This window comes from Alligator sinensis, unplaced genomic scaffold, assembly GCF_000455745.1.
Source record: "Alligator sinensis unplaced genomic scaffold, ASM45574v1 scaffold966_1, whole genome shotgun sequence".
Lineage (NCBI taxonomy): Eukaryota > Metazoa > Chordata > Crocodylia > Alligatoridae > Alligator > Alligator sinensis.
This window is the reverse complement of record NW_005842161.1, coordinates 2,114,888-2,131,518: the sequence shown is the minus strand read 5'-3', so window position 1 is coordinate 2,131,518 and position 16,631 is coordinate 2,114,888. Positions and strand designations below refer to the sequence as shown.

Below are 16,631 nucleotides of genomic sequence, written 5' to 3'. Positions count from 1 at the left end.
ACGGCCCCAGCACATTTCAAGTAGGCAACGGAGGTCTGATCAACCTCTAGCCTCTCCCCGTTGCTGATAGATTCCCAACGTATCCCTTCCCGCGCGCAAACGAACACCACCCACGGAGCCTAGCAAACTTCGTGTGAGCCCTTACGACTGGCCTCAGAGCTCTTCTACCCGGGTTCGAGTCCTGCAGGTTTACTTTCCCGTCGCCGAAACCCTTTGTGACGTACCCTCGTATTTTTCATCTTCCCGTCGCCGGAACCCTTTGCGACGTACCCTTGTGCCCTGCAGGTTCAAGTTTTGTTTTCTTTTCTCTCTGTAACCGCAACTTAAGCAAGTTTTCCAGCCTACACCACTGCCATCTCGGTGTAAGTAAACAATCTTTTAAACTACCGCTACGCGTCCGTGCCTAATTCCAGCTCGAAGGCCTTCCCTCTCTGCCCCGGCGTGCCCGGGCTGCTGGCCACAGCCCGCGTGCAGCGCGAAAAGGGCTCGGGTTGCTCCCGGCCCGCACAGTAGTAACAGCAGTAGTGTGATATGAAAGTGGACTAGAAGATAAGTACTATTAGGCAGATTATTTTTTCCTTGATACTGTGTCAGGTAATTCATGTGCAGGAGTTTTAGCAGTTTCAAACTATTTTATACATTAACCATCGTACACTTTTTAAATAATGTTCAAGCAGATGACAGAGTTTAGATGAGGGAGGTGCATCAACCTATAAACTGATGGCAGCCTATAACTATATCGGGGAATACATCAGGGCTTGGGGGAGCATCTATTTACCAAGGCCCCCCTAGGGAGGACAAGAAATAACGGGCACAAACTGATTGAAGATCGCTTCAGGCTAGACATAAGGAAAAACTTTGTTTACAAGTCACATGCCGAAGGTTTGGAACAGGTTCTGAACAGGTTTCCCCCAGAGATGGTACAGTCATCTACCTTGGCAATCTTCAAAAAGTTTCTTGACGCCCATCTTGATGGAGTCATCTGATCCTAGCAGTCTTTCCTGCCCAAGTGCAAGGGGGCTGGACCTGATGATCTGTAAGGTCCCTTCAAGCCTCTAATATCTATTAAACAGTTGTGCCACATAAGTGGAATCCCAAAAGAAGATTTAGTAAGATCTGCCAGATCAGCTAGAGAAATACTGCTGCTAACAATGAAGATCACATTCATCAGCAGTTTTACTTCTCTGGAAGATAAAACCTTTTATACTACAGGGTATGATCTTTCAGAAATGCAGTAGAAAATCCTCTGTAAGCAGATGCACATAAAACTTCCTTCCTTACAGAATAGCAGGTGTGTCTCACAAGACAACAGAATTGCACAGAGTGAGGCATTAGATGAATCTGGCAAAAAAAGAATAGCAGTTGACAGCCATTCACTGATGACTCTCTGAACCTAAGCTTTCAGTTATAAGTATTACTAAAATGCAGGGTAGATAAAATAAATAAATAAAATCTGATTTTTTTATTTAAATCAATTTTTATTTAATTGTATTTTTAGATTTTTTTGTTAAGATGCTTTTAAAAATAAATTTACATAAGAGTTTTAATTTAAAATAGTTAAAGCTCAAAGATATCATCATGGAATAGGGTTTATAACTTCTAATTACATACTGTTTGAGATAATATATTCATGTAAATCTTTTAGAAGTTTTATAAATAGGTCATAAGAGGCCACAGACTATACTAGGGGCCTGATCTTTAGATTAGTAAAGATTAAAGAAAACCACTCTACCAAATGGGACTCAGTGCTCAGTCTAGAAGATCCCATTAAGCAACTCTGTAATGCTTAGTTTCAGTTCTCAACTGTGGATTTGTGTCTGCAGGATCATAGCATAGGCAGACAAGGTTCTTCGGGTAGATCGGTTTTCTTTAATTAGACCAACTAAATAGTTGGAAAATTTGTTCTTTGCAAGCTTCCAGGCACAAACGCCCTTTTTCAGGCATAGGGAGAGTTTGTCATCTCCACAGATAACATCCTAATTAACAGCAGTATATGGAAATGAGAGACAACAGACCTGATTACCAAGGATCCAGGTTTTCCATTTTCCACAGAAAATGGAGGAAAGCATGGATTTTACCCTTCACCAAAGAAAAACGCAGATTTCTCATTTTACCACAGACCTGTGGGTTTTGCAGTTTTGCAATGAGTTCTATGCAGGCTGGCAGAGTTCCAGCCTGCAAGGGGATGGACGGAGTGAGAGAATGGTCAGGCAGGAGGCACTAAGTGTATGGACATGGCCACCAGGCAGCCTGGACAGCAGCTCCTGCAAGTAAGTGGCAGCAGTGGCAGGGGGAGGTGGAATTGAGGTGGAATAGGGAGGGAAGGAGTTTGGCAGGGCTGCAGATGGTGCCCAGCTGGGCGGTACGTGAAGCTTGGGGTTGCAATGTGCAGCCGCAGGGCCCCGGTGGGGAGCAGAATGGGGCCATGGGCAGCTCATCCAGGGGGGCAGGGCTAGCTCCCTGCTGCTGCACACATTCCTGAGGGGGATGGGGGGGGCAGCTGCCCTCTAGATTTGTGTGTGGGGCAAGGGTGGGGGTGGGCTGCCCACTGTGGGCTCAGGGTCTGCCCTGCTGCCTCTCCTCCCAGAAGATCTCCTGCTATCTATACCAACTGGTATACACTTTGTTTCAAAAATCACTTTATCACTTATAGAAACAAATTTTAGGCATAGAACATTTTCTAATATTTTCTATTTAAAATTTATTAAAATTCAGACAATACGAAAACTGAAAGGTTAACTATTTAATACTTCTGAATTTGCATCATGAAAAATCAGCTATGTATTGAGAAAGAAAATATAAATCCCATTTCCAAAGTTAATGTTAACTATGGAGCTGTGACCAGTACCTCCAAAACAGCACAAACAGCTGAGATTTTAAAAGTTAGTTATACATCTTTTCCAATGGAAAGATAGGAAGTTATTTTATCATTTTATAAGTAGTGCCTGTAATGGAATGAAATATTTTATAAGGATACAGACTATGAACTGTTACTAAATCGACCATATTTCAATTATTTCATATCATACTGCAAAATGATAGGTTTTTTAATCTGTGTGTTTAACAATAATATCACTTCTTGACATGCCATACAATTTTCATTAATTTTCTTTCTAAAAGGAATGTAAAGGAAAAACAGGTTAGAGTGCTTGCTGCTACCAACAAGTATGATGGATTTTTGCAAATAAGACTTGTTTGCATTGATTAACTTAAACATTGCATGGGGATACTATTAACTGTATTTAAAAATGTATAATAGCTTTTATTTTGAAGGTGTAACTAATGACAGTATTTGTGCAGCAGGCCTGACAGGGTGTAGCACCTGTAGTCCTTACATTTGTTGGTCTAACCAGTGGATTACAATGACCCAAAGAACAGCATTTATTAAACAAAGTTTCATATAATTTCAACAGTAGGAAAATAAAATATGCCATAAGAAAAAGAGGGCTGTTACCAAAACAGAAAAGATCTGTGTATACATTTCTTTCACTTCAACTGAGGTAACAGGCAAGAGAGCCAATGGAGACACCCCTTTTTCTGCAACACTGGCAGGTCTCTGTCAGCCTGTTGGTCCAAATAACTCCTCCATTACTTCCTATCCCCAGAGGAGGATATCCATGTTAGTCTGAAGTCATGCAGAAGATAGAGCAGGGTGGCACCTCTGAGACTGATTTGTTTAGAGAGGTATGAGCTGTCACAGGCAACATCCAATTCAAAGCTAGGAATGGACTGGCAGAAAGAAAAGATTTTTTATAAAGAATGGGACAAGGGGAGCGGGATGTTGCTAACAGCAGTGGTAAGCAGACTGATTAAATAAGAATTGTCAAACATAGGGCTTATAAGGCTCAGGTGGGTCCAGAAATTTGGGGGTGGGAAGAACAGGGCCCGCCACAAAATTTAGGGCTGCAGAACATTGCTGGGGATGGCCTACAGTAGCAAGGGGACAAGCAATGGCTAACCTGACACTGCTGACCCTGCCCAGGTTTCACTTGCACCCTCCTGCCGTCTACAATGGCCAGACAGGCAATCCCTATGTAACAGAACGCACAGGTACCAAGTCAACATCCACTCCAGAAAGACACCAAAGCTGGTGGCAGGATACTTTAACCTCCCTGAACAGTCCATCACTGAGCTCCACGAGCATACCTTTTTTGTGGAGGAGAAAAATTTGTATTCAATGTAAAATTTAACTTTTGTTTCCGACTGCATGCATTTTATGTCCGCGATGGCATTTGTGCAAGAACAAAGAGGAGAGAAAACAATGCCATTTTCACAGGTACCTGTTCTGACTCCCACTCTCAGTGGAAAGACTCCTGTTGACTTCAGCAGATTGGTTTGGACCCAAGATGACTGACAATAGCACAGAAGCTGCTAGAGGATAGCCATGAGAAGCACTTGTATTGCAAAGTACTCTCTGTTTGCAACTGCCAGACTCAGGGAGATGGCAGTTTTCTCTGGCAGTGGTCAGACAGCCAAACAGAGCTTGCCTATTTTGCTACTGTTCCTACTATAAGGGGTGTCTCTTTTTTCCTGTCATCTGTAAGGCACAGACATGTGAACAAGTTACCAGGAAATAATCTACAGCAGTGATTCTCAGCCTTCTTCATACCAGGAGCAATCTGTAAACATGGATGGCCAGTCCTGATCCACTCCCCACTGTCCCGGGCAAGGAGGCCCCCCTCACAGGCTGAACCTCTGCCAGCCTGCAAGGAAAAAGCCCCAGTTTCCCACCTTTTTAAGAAAATCCATTTTTTAAAGTTTGCTCAGGACCCTTTCATATAGTCTTGTTGCCCACTTTTGGGTTGTGACAAACGCTGAGCTAGTCCAAGCCCAGTTCACAGCGGGACTAGATCTAGGGGCAACTAACCAGCTGCCCACCGCACCCTCAGGCAGCACCCCCATGGCACAGGCCCCGCCCCCACATCGAAACAAGCAGTTTCGCTTCCGCGTGGGGGAGGCCGCACTCGTGATACACACACACATACACAAACACACGGGGGAAGAGGCCGAAGGGCGGAAGGAGAAGCGGGGCCACCGCCTCGCCCCACGGGACAGCGGGCGCTAGAGGGAGTCGGGGGAAGCCAGACCGCGGGGACGGGCCCAGCCACTGCCCAGTACCGCCCCGCGAGGGTTAGGGCGCTCACCGCGCTGAGGCGAATCCCGGTCACTGTTTTCGTCGCCATTTTAGCTCCAGCGCCCGAACCGCAGCTGGGGGCAACCGCCTCCTCCTGGGGCCCGGCACTTCCGGGGCGGGGTCAGCGCGCGAGGGGGCCGTTTCCGGCGTGCGAGGGGCGGGGCCGGAACACTGGAGGTGGGGGGGGAGCTTAGACCCACCTCTCCTGGCGTCGGGGAGAGGCACTGCCCTGCTTTTGCGTCACAGGCGGGGGCGTGGCTAGGGGTCCTAGTTGCCCGGCCCCACGGTCCAGGGCCTGTGGGAGAGTTCAAGGGCGCCGTGGCTGACATGCAGGACCCTGATGGGAACCGAGCCCCGCTCCCTGCTGCCCGCCCTGCCCCCTTAGCACGGCTCCACGTGCAGCTGGCCCCAGCCGCTCCCTCCCACAGCTCCCCCTCCCACAGCATGTGGCACCACTACACGTGTCTCTAGCCCCAGCAGGCTCCAGGCCTGGGGTGCTTCCCCCTTTGCTGAGAAGGGCCTGCGCTTTTCCTCCCACGTGGCTTGTCTCCTCCCAGCAGTCTTGCAAGGTGTACGATGGCATCGGCAGGATACATTTAACCCTTGTACTGTACAAGCAATATTAGTAAAAGCGTTCCAACTGTAGGACAATTTTTGAGGCAGCTGATTGATGCAGCATATGCAAAACCCAAGTCACGGGCAGAGAGCCTTAATGGACTTTTGGGTTGGCTGTCAGCACTTTCTTAGGACTGCTTGCCTCAAGAGAAGGAGATGCGTTAACTTTGATGACCCAGTTCTCACTCATTGGAGTAAATGAGCAATATCAATAGGAAGACTTATTTGCATATTTTTCAGTGGACCATAGTTTTTCAGCAAATAGAAAGATTTGGGGCTTCCAATACAATACTTTCAGGTGTACTTTTCTGTTTTATTTTATAATTTTTTCATCATGGCAGTGAATCAATCAAAATTCATCAATGGACTCCTGAGACCATACGTACATGCAGACTTGACCCCTGGGGCTGACAAGTGCCATCCAGCAGCTACCAAGATGGATGTCCCTTGAGGTCAATGACCCCTGGATTGGGTAAGCCCAAGAATTGGGGAATCGCCAAAGTCTGCCAGAGAGGGATAAAAGGCAGCGAAGAATGACCCCCAATGGCACCCTCTTTGTCCTGACCAGCACCCTGCCTGTCCAGCCAGAAGGAGCAGCTGGCAACCCCCTTCTGAAGCAACATTGCACTGAAAGAAGCCTCAACTGGCCCTCGATGGCAGACTCCAGTGCTTGCAGATAGGTATATCTTGACACCAGTGCTTAGTGTTCAGAGCTAGCTACTGTGTGTGTGTGTGCGCGTGTGAACGTGTGTGTGTTTGAGGGGATCAGCACCAAGGTTTATGGTCTGACTTTTGCATCCGTCCAATAAACTAGAATTGTATGATGATCCTGTGAGTTGGTGCTTTGTAGCCAACAGTGGTACCCTGGTTGGGAATCACTGCCCCACAGCCACCCCACAGTGAATTGTTCCCAGTTCCTTATTCCTACTTCCTAGGGAACTGGGAATGAGGAACTTAACTTCAGCCTCCTCAATGCTGAGCCAAGTTGAGGCAAGCTGGGTTGCAATTAGTTGGTGTCCTGTCAAATCTCACTTCAGACTACAGGAGGAAGCTTGAGCCCATAGCATAGCCCATGTTTGAGCAGCTGTCTCTTCATGCAGAGGGGAGGGATGTGGAAGAGCTGGAAGTTTAATGGAACTGGGTTTGGCTGATACAGACCAGTTTAATATGAAAGGGGTTTTCAAGGTGCAGGTCTACCTAAAAACTGAACTGTTCCCACATTACCTACTGGGAACCAATTCATAATTAATAAAATCTTACAGGGGTCAAACTGGAGCTCTAGAAGTCTGCTGGAGGAAGGATCATCCCTATCTAGAACATCTCATACAAACCATAATAAAAACTCTATGGAAAACTCCTGTCAACTTGACACAACACAGACCTAATTGTGTCAAGTGCTGTAGTTCTGAGGGCAGGGGATGGGAATGAGCAACCAGCCTCAGAGTGTGTGTGTGTGTCGGGAAGGTGGGAGTTGGGTACTTGCACTCATGCCCTCTGGGGCTAAGGGGGTGAATGACCTGTGGGTGGGGATGTTCTTACTTTTTGGTGTTCTCTTCTCTGTGAAACAGAAGGTTCAATGAACTCCAAATTGACCAAAATCCCGGTCAATTCTTTGTTACCTGCTTTGGTAGGGGAAGGGAAGGAAGGGAAGAGAGCTCAATTTACTAGCTCCTAGGGAGCCATGATGAGGGGGCATAAATCAAGGAGGAAGCAAGGACACAGCTGGTTGTTAGAAAGATAGCTTTTATTGAACAAGCAGTGCAAGGGAACTAATTGATAAAAAAGTGCCAATAAAAGGGGCATGAAGGGGCAGTAGAGTTCTGGCTACATACCAGAGTGGCCAGTTGCAGCAGCAGGTGTAGGAGGGTTGAAGAGAAATGAAGCACAGAATGCCTGGAGGACCATCAGACTGATGCCCTGGAATGCTGAGTGTCCACATGTGAACCCATCACTAACTTGGTTCAAACAGCACTCAATTTTCCACTTTCTACTGCACCTTTAAATCATTTGAAGCAGCTTAAAGCCAGTTTAACAGACTTGTATGTCTACTTCAGATTAAAACTGCATTTAAACCAGTCTAATGTGCAGGGTGTTTTCATGCCCCATTTCCCTTTCTAAGCAATTTTTAAGAGAAGACTGCTCTTTAGGGTTCTGGAAAGTTACACTACCTGACTGGTACTCAAAATGAACAAGTTCAATTTGAATAATATAAATGTTCCTCTGATGTGCTGCAGGTTTATAAAGGAGTTGGAAGAACATTTGAGTACTATAGGCACAGTGCTACAATGGAGAAGCACAATGAACACTGTATCAATAGGACAGGAGTAGAGGAAGATTTTAGGATGGACTTATGCCCTCCAAGAGATTTCTAATTTGGGAAAGAATTAAGCCCTTGTCCTTAAAGACTAAAGGGGCTGAACACATACAATACTATCACCATAACTAGCTGTTTTGGCTGCATACCATCCATTACTTTCTCCAGGGGTTAGTGAAAGTTCGTAGAGCATCAAACTGTGGACTTTGTTGACAGAGTTGTGCAAGATCTTGTACTGTCCCAGGGTCAGAAACAATACTGGGACCCACTCCAGGCAACAGAGGTTATTTCAGAATATACAATAGCCAAAGTGAAATTCAAATGTTGATATTCAATTTGGGTGTGAGACATGAGTGGACAGGAACAAATGGAATAAAGATAGGGGACAAGATTGAGGTATTCTCCAGTTTTTCATTTTCAATTTGAATAGTACTCTAGGAATTAAGTTTTAAACATGCTGAAAAGCAAATAGTATGTCTTACTACATCCTTACAACCTGGAGTAAACCCTAGCACCCAGTACTGTTCAGTTTCCTTGTATGTAAAATGGCTCTGCAGAAACTTGGTTCTGTCCCTGTTTTGTAGTACTCTGCAGACTGCAGCTGAGCTAGCTTATCTTTATAGGCTGGCCTTATTTGATCTGTAACTCTAATCAAGGACAATACTGGATTCCCACAACCTCATGCCTACAGAACATCACCTTTTCCCCCAAGGGTATAGGTTGTAGCTGTGTTGGTCTAAGGACAGGCAAACAAGGTTCTCTGGCTGAATCTTATATCTTTTATTAGACCAACTTAAATAGTTGGAAAATATTTCTTAGCAAGCTTTCAGGTTTAAAAACTCTTCGTCAGGCTGAGGAAGCATCTGCAGTTTGTGTGCGCTCTTCCTGGATGGATTGAATAGTAGATGCCAGAGGCTGGTATGCATGCAAGACAGGCAGTCAGTGAAGATGTAAATTGAGGAGTCAGTGGGTGAGAGACAGGCCGGGGAGTGGAGGGGGTGAGAGAAGGACAGTTAATCCCCCTTCTTCCCCCACGCCCCAACCTGTCTAGAGGTATGTAGAAAAAACATTTAAAGGTGTGTCTATGTCTGAATCACCGAATCTCTCCAAATCGATCTGGAGAGATTAAAGGGTCCTCTGATTTGATTCAGAGATTCAGCCACCGAATCAGGCTGAATCTCTGCCAAATCGAATCAGGGACTGAAGCTTCTCACAGCCCTAGTTTTTAAACCCAAAAGCTTGCTAAGAAAATTTTTCCCAACTATTTAAGTTGGTCTAATAAAAGATATCAGACTCACACAAAGAACTTTGTTTGCCTTTCCCCCCCTCCCCCAAGTACATTCATGTTATCATTTGTATTTCAGTATTAAAATTGATTTAAACTTATTCCCTGGAGTACCTGATTTTGGTGGATTAAGCTTGCCAAGCCTTCTCTGCTCCCCAGAGCACCTCTGAGCATCAACAAAAATCCCTTCTGTGGGTGTTTCATAAACACTATACTGGTTTATTGTTCATTTATTATAACTAATGCATGCTTACGTGTATTGACTCCAAACTGAGTTTTTCTGTTTGCTTATTTGGGAGCTTTTTAGGGAGGTAGGATATAGAGAGGGACATCTTTAAAAAGTTTCATGTATATCATCTGCTTGGCAATTCGGTGGTTGCTGGCACTACAATTCAGATTCTCTTATCACTGTTCTGGGGAAACAGGAGGATTTACTTCATGGTGTTGGCAGACAGAAAAAAACTGGTATAGGTACCTTCCATACGTTAAGTCTTACCTTTTCTTGTGCATCTTAAATTCTGACAACTGAGGGCTACCAAAACTTATAACACCATTTACTGAACATGCAAATCTGAAGAGAGGATTTAAGTATGCAAAGAGATCAGCTGGGTCCACCATTTTTCCTAGTCTCCTTAAACAGATCATTTGAAGGTACCAGATTTTTCAGGTCTGACATACAGCAGCATTCCAGTGAGGGATAGGAAATGTTTGTGGGATGGGAGCACTGCAAGAAAATGGTATACCTGCTTTCAGGTACTCCTGCTCAGTAGAACACCTAGAAAAGGCATAAAGTCATTCCCCATTTTGAATTTTGTTTCTTTTTAACTAAGAAGAGCAGAAGAAGTGCAAATAGATAAATTCTTTTTAACACTTGGTTAAAAATGACAATGGCTTCCACTAACAGTAACACCCCTGATCCTCTAATGCAAGACTGTGGTGTAAATCAGGTAATCTGTGGCTGCCATAAAACCCACCTGGAGTTTTGGATGCGCAGCATTCCAAGAAGAATCCTTCCCACCCCTGAAAACGAAAAAGAAATGCCCAAAAAACAAGCAGTAAAAGATGAGATCAATGCTGCTAGTTCCTGGTAAAGTAGGATATATCCTAGTACTATAACACTTAAATAGCAGGTGTTGGATAGATTATATGTTAGATAGTGGCCCTGTACCCCTAACATTGTCTTGTATGGCTTCAGCAAAAACAAGGCTCAACTAGGGCTCAGGTTCTAGCAGGTCTCCCTCATCATCCCCCCCTCTCTCTTTAACAAGGTTTCAGTTTCTAAGTGGGTTGCTCTCTTCCCTCCCTTCTGGAAAGTAACCAGGCTCAGTTGGGCTGCCAAAAATATAATGAGTTGGGGGAGTTTCAAGGTCTTTGCAAATCACATCTGGAAAATAATAAGCAACACAGGGAGGATTGAAGAGATATCTAACAGTGATGGGAGAGCTAACTGTTACATGTACCAAAGTAGTAAAATAGGCTACATCTATACCTGGTCTGTGTGGTAGCTGGTAATTTTTTTTTGGAAACCCTACTATTTCCTTGGTTTCTAAAGTTATTCAATATATAATAAAAAGGCATTAGAGATGTAACTGTTCTATCATACGTTGTACACGTGACCTCTATGCACACTTCTCTGCCAGCCGGTTTTATCAGCTGGCTAACAGTAATTAAAGGCTCTCTAGTTCTACTCATTGTGTTACTTCTTTAAACTTAATATGTACATACCAGTCAGCAAGATTTTTCAGATATTATACAAGCAGCTTCATGTTATAACTCTACACAGCTGTACAAGGAAAAGATTGCACAGAGCCTTTCACTGCTGTGTAGGAGCAGGATCATTTGTACCTATTTTCTGTCTCTTCATTGTGAAGGGGAAAAAAAGTTTCTTACCTACTCCCACAAAGCTGTAAAGTGAAGAGGCAGTTCTTTTAGACAGACCCTGTCTTCTCACATATATAATAAGTGATATACATCTATCATTGTATACAGAATTCTGCATTGGGGCTTGATTAATTGGAAAAGGTCCAGAGACTTTTGAGAGACAGATTAAATAAAGTTACAGGTAAAGACATCTTACCAGGAATGACAATGGAGTTAAAATATTAACAAGGTCCATTTGAAGACGTATTTTAAAATAACATTTAATATTATTACAAGAATTACATTCAAAAGGTAACATTGAACACACTTAGCCATTATTTTATATACCACATTTCAAAGTTCTGCTATTCTTTGGCAGTAATCTTTATTATTGTAGATAGTATCAACTTTTTCTTCAGAAAAATTAAGCTTTTGAAAACCAACTGTTTTTCCTCTAAGTATAATACACTATAGCTACATTATTTTAAAGTCGCAGTTTCTATAAAAACAATTGAACTACACATTTTGTTTGGAAACAAGCAATCACTACATATCCTAAGCAAAAGTATTCCACTAGTCTTAAAATCTAACTTTTTGCTAAAGTTTCTTAGGGTCTTCTGCACATAAGTTGTACTGCTTTACTTATACCATTGTGAAGCAGTACAACCCACCACAAACCATGGGTAGGCAATTACATCTGCATAAAAGTGCTATAAATGGGTAAAGCTAATTGAATATGGAAATGGAAATAAGTTACACTAGCAGAAAGACCTCTATACCGATATAACTGCATCCATAATGTATGGTGTATGCATTGTACTAAGAAACAATTTCAATTAAAAAAAAATCAAACTCTTAACCACTACAGCTTTTGCAGTGGTACAAAATCTGTATATAGACAAGGCCATTGACACTTAAATAAGTTTTCTTCTTTAGTGCAATGATTTTACTGTTAAACAAGTGGTGAAAGAAACATTTCTGAAGCAGCCCATGAAAACAGGCAGACTGTCATGTGGAAGGTGGGGAATTTAGAAGCGTATGACAAAAAAGAGGCTCTCAAAGTCATCTGAAAAAAAAAATGAGTATTGAAGAGAACCTGTGGCTGAGAGTTTAATGTTATTTGGTTGCTACTTGGAAAAGCCTATTTGATCAAAGGCATATTATACTCCTAGCCTGATGGGAAACAGGAAATAGAGCAAGAGAAGGAAACAAGTCAGGGAAAATGGTTCAGCCCCAGAAGAAAGTGTGAAATCAAACTGCTGAGGAGGCTATGAGCAGACAGACTGTACAGGCCTTAATTTAAAAGGGGACTTGGAATGAAGGATCTGATGGATCCTTGATTATAACAGCTTAGGCATAAGTACTTTACCAGCCTTGGATGGGGTGAGGAGAGTCTTTGACTGGTAATACATTGGGGCTCCTGTCACAGAACTGGAATTAAAACTATCAAATTACCCTGAGTGTTAGCAATATATGCTTATTATTTTGAGCGGAACCACTTTAAAAACATATTTCTATCTAATGTTTTGCTCCAGTTTTTAATTGTATAGTAAGTTACGCTTAGAAAGAACACTACATATTACCTGTGAGTATGCCAAAAGGTTTCACAGATTCAGTCAGTCAACAGATTACATTCAGAAAGAAGTGTGATTAATTCACATTCATAATGAGCAAACAATGCCATACTTTGCTCTATTTTACTAGTAGACTTAATTGTATCAATGTGTACAAATGACTGCAATTCCATGTAGGACAAAACATGACTATTTAATCATTGTTATAGCATAATTACAGTAAAGCATGTTGTGCACGTTTCACCATTTAATCTGGTACCCAAATGAAGATGAAAACCTCAGTACAGTTGCAAGCCAATGAATTAGAGTAGCTTGTATTTCTATGCAAGTCTTGAAACTGCTCCCCCTCATACACTGTCTCAAAGCCTTTTGGGCATCTTTACACATGCTTTGGTGGGGGCAGGGTGGGTGACGCTTTAATTAGAGCGGCTCTCAGAAGCCGCTCTAATTAAAGTGCCCAGCCCACAATGTCTTGTGTAATCAGCGTCATGCACTTCAAAATGGCAGCAGGAGTGTTTTAACTAAGGCTCGTTCAATGAGCCTTAGTTAAAGCACCCCCACTGCCACACTGAAGTGGGTGGACGCTGAATATATGCGACTCCGAGGCTAATTCTAATTAAAATGTGTCAAAGCAGGCACTGAGCATGTGTATGGGTGCCCTTTCTTTTCCTCCCGCTTTGGTTAAAACAGGACTGTTGTCTTGACAGGCCTAGTTTAGCAATGACAGTCTCAATTAACACTGGTAGCAGTAGCCAAGCGCACACCTTTCACCATGACAAACATGAAACATATGCAAACACCCCAAACATAAAAGTACCTCAAAATAATTCAACCTACATCATTATTTGTACTTTCTGGGACTTATAGGCAGTTTGAAAACTCAAGAATGTTTGCTTTTGAAGAAATGTTCTAGTAATTCTCCAGCAGTGACTGCCATTATGAGGTTAATTATCTATCTGACTGTAAGTAAATGCATCCTCTTAGGCAGTTCAAGACATTTAGCCATGTACTTCAGAGAAGGAATCAATCAATCAACCTATTTCCCCACCCTCCTAAATCCATCAGAACTGCTTTGCCAGCACAGTCCCAGAGGCTGCTCTTGAACCTTTCAGTCACAGCACTATGAACTGAAACACTCCTCTCTCTCGTGCAACAAAGCAGCAAAAAAATTACCTGTACCAAGAATTTAAAAAAACTACATAACACATATTTGCTTTTGATTTGTAAGTACCTTATATATGGTAACATACAATTTTTACATGGGCTATCTTCATTAAGTTACTGTTCAAAGGCTGTAAGGTGGCTTTAGTCACTGAAAGAATAGCTGAACAAAACATTCTTTCTTTTTGGAAGAATGACCAGTTTTGAATAATGAAGTTATTTGCATTAAAAAATTCAAGTGATGTAAATTACAATAAGTTATTGCCTAGGTCTCTCTTCTCACTATATAATCACTGATCTTGTGACAACAGATTACTATAATATAGATCTGAGATTCTAAATACAATAGATCTGCAATTTTATTTACAACATGCTCAACCTGAAAAAAAACCACCTGTTGATAATTTAGTTTACTCCTTGGATATGTAAATGTTTGGGCCAGAGTTACAGAAGATAGCACAAGAAGTAGAACTTAAACTTCAGGAAAGCGTATGCAAACTGACTCTCCACTAATATGCAATATCAGTTTGGACATTCATACAAACTTCTTGCTTTTACCTTTAGGAGATAGAAGAATGGTTCTATAAAGCAGATTAAAATACCAGCATTGCAACTTTTTAGATGAATAAAAAAATCTGTCACGTTCATTAATTAATCAAAAACGTTGCTTCTTTGTTTATAAAAAGAGTTTTCTTCAGTTCCTCATGTCAGAAAGAAAAGGAGAATAGTGGTGACTTCTCTTGGTAACTAAATTATGCCCTTTGGGCACTTTTACACATGCTCTGGGGGTGGAAGGGGCACCATTTTAATGAGAGTGGCTCTCAGAGCCACTCATTAAAGTGCTGTAGCATCTTGTGTATCAGCGTATCCCTGCTTCAAAATGGTGGCAGGGGCACTTGAACTAAAGCTTGACAAAAGAGCTCCTCAAACAAGTTTTATTTCAAGTGCCCCTGCTGCCGTTTTGAAGCACGGGGACGCTGATACACAAAACACAGGAGGCTGCTGGAGCACAGTAATTTCCATGCTCCAGCAGATTTGATTCATCGAATCTGCTCCAACATGCTGGAATTACACTGCATCAGAGCAACCGCCACACTTGTGTACAGGCACACTTTGTTGCCATAAATGTTAAGCATAAGTCCTTGCTGTTCAAGACAAATCGAATAACCCAAATTAAGAATTATATACTTCATATCCATAAAAGTGGGGAGAAAGGAAAAAAAAGTTGACATACTGTTTCAAAACTGAGGAAAAGAAATGAGTAACAAGCATCCTTACAGCAATTACATCTCCCCCTTATTCATATTACAGCTCTCTTAGTTTTACTACTTATTCAACACATATTGTTTAACAGATGACTTAGCTCTCCAGAGTTTCCAAAAAGTCACATTCAACACTTTCTTCAAGTTGCTTCAAGATCCTTGTGCCACTACCAGCAGGATATTTGACTGATAAAGACACTGAACTCTGTGTTTTTGGGGACCCATCACCTTTTGTTTTAAATGCAGAGCTCAGAGTCCTGAAGAAGGGCATTAGTTGTGTGATACTGGATACAGAACGAAGGTTCAAAAGAGGAAACTCACATTTTTTTGAAGTTCTCTCATCAGCATTATTTGTGTCCTGTAAAGAAGCACATACACAAGAAGGCTCACTAAGAGTTCTGGAGTAAGATATTGTTATTTTTCTGTGTATAATTTGGCTGAAATCTGCACTAGTCACTTTTCTCAGTCCGGTGGGGGGGGTGGAGGGGAGGAATATCTGTGACCTTTAATTCCATGCTTTTCTGCATTATCAAATGATTTGTACAGCTGCTCCCTTACATTCCACTCTTGTGTTAAAAAGTGAGGCCTGTGACCAGTCTCTCACTTTGGGGTAATGCATCATAGAGTTCTGGTAGAAAACTACACCTCCACCACTACATCTCTGACTTGCAGAGATAGCAGAGGGCCAACTCCACTTCTGGTTCTTGTCCACAGCTACGTGCAGCCACTAGGCAAACTGATCAGATGACACAGATTTAAGTGCCAACAACACGCAGCCAGCTCTCCCTTTCCCTCACCACATATGATCATCTTATTACTATCACGATGGACAATGTTTGGATGAGATCTGATCATTCATGAGCCTACGAAGCTGAATTCCAGTGGGAGGGTGTGCTCGTGGGAAGGAGGGAGCATTCACAAGTATGGCACAGCATCCTTCAGTTGAAGCTACATGGCATGGATGTACCCCAAAACTGAACTGTGTGGCATACATGGATATTCACCCCAAATCAGATTAACTCCTGCGGTGTTTAGCCACTATATGTACCTAATACATTTTATAATTTTATATCTGTCTGTACTGCAGTATTTTATATAAAAGTACTTTTGTAATTACACGATGTAACTGGACGATAATCAAATGAGGTATTTAGCTTAGACCCAAGACACTGTCTGTCTGTAATAGGGCAAATCAACTCTACAATAAAGCAGCATCTGAGAGAAATGGAGCTTCAGCCAGGGGAATTCCAGATACCTCAGGGTGACCAGAAATTTCTAATGACTCGTGAGTAATTCAAATAAGGCTTTTGAAGGGGAAGTGGCTTAGGAGGCTTTTTACAGCCTAGCTAGCACAGAATCAGTGTCTTTGAACCTCGGGCTTTGGAGGTTCGGTGCTCCCAGTGCCCAGAGCTGGCAGATTCAGCAG

At 42.6% G+C, this 16,631-nt stretch overlaps 2 protein-coding genes across 3 annotated transcripts in view; both read right to left on the bottom strand.

The window, feature by feature from the left end:
* LOC102387017 (MORC family CW-type zinc finger protein 3) overlaps positions 1 to 5,265 on the bottom strand; it is a 43,083-nt gene extending 37,818 nt beyond the window's left edge. For both annotated transcript variants that reach the window (XM_006025711.3, XM_025206539.1), the window contains exon 1: positions 5,145 to 5,265. In XM_006025711.3, the coding sequence (XP_006025773.1) occupies positions 5,145 to 5,183 (39 nt within the window). In that variant the 5' untranslated portion in view covers positions 5,184 to 5,265. The remainder of the gene's footprint in view (positions 1 to 5,144) is intronic.
* A 6,222-nt stretch (positions 5,266 to 11,487) lies between these two features.
* Positions 11,488 to 16,631, bottom strand: part of DOPEY2 (dopey family member 2) — an 89,523-nt gene continuing 84,379 nt past the window's right edge. Inside the window, exon 38 of the mRNA XM_025206537.1 lies at positions 11,488 to 15,563. Within this exon, the coding sequence (XP_025062322.1) occupies positions 15,303 to 15,563 (261 nt within the window). The 3' untranslated portion in view covers positions 11,488 to 15,302. The remainder of the gene's footprint in view (positions 15,564 to 16,631) is intronic.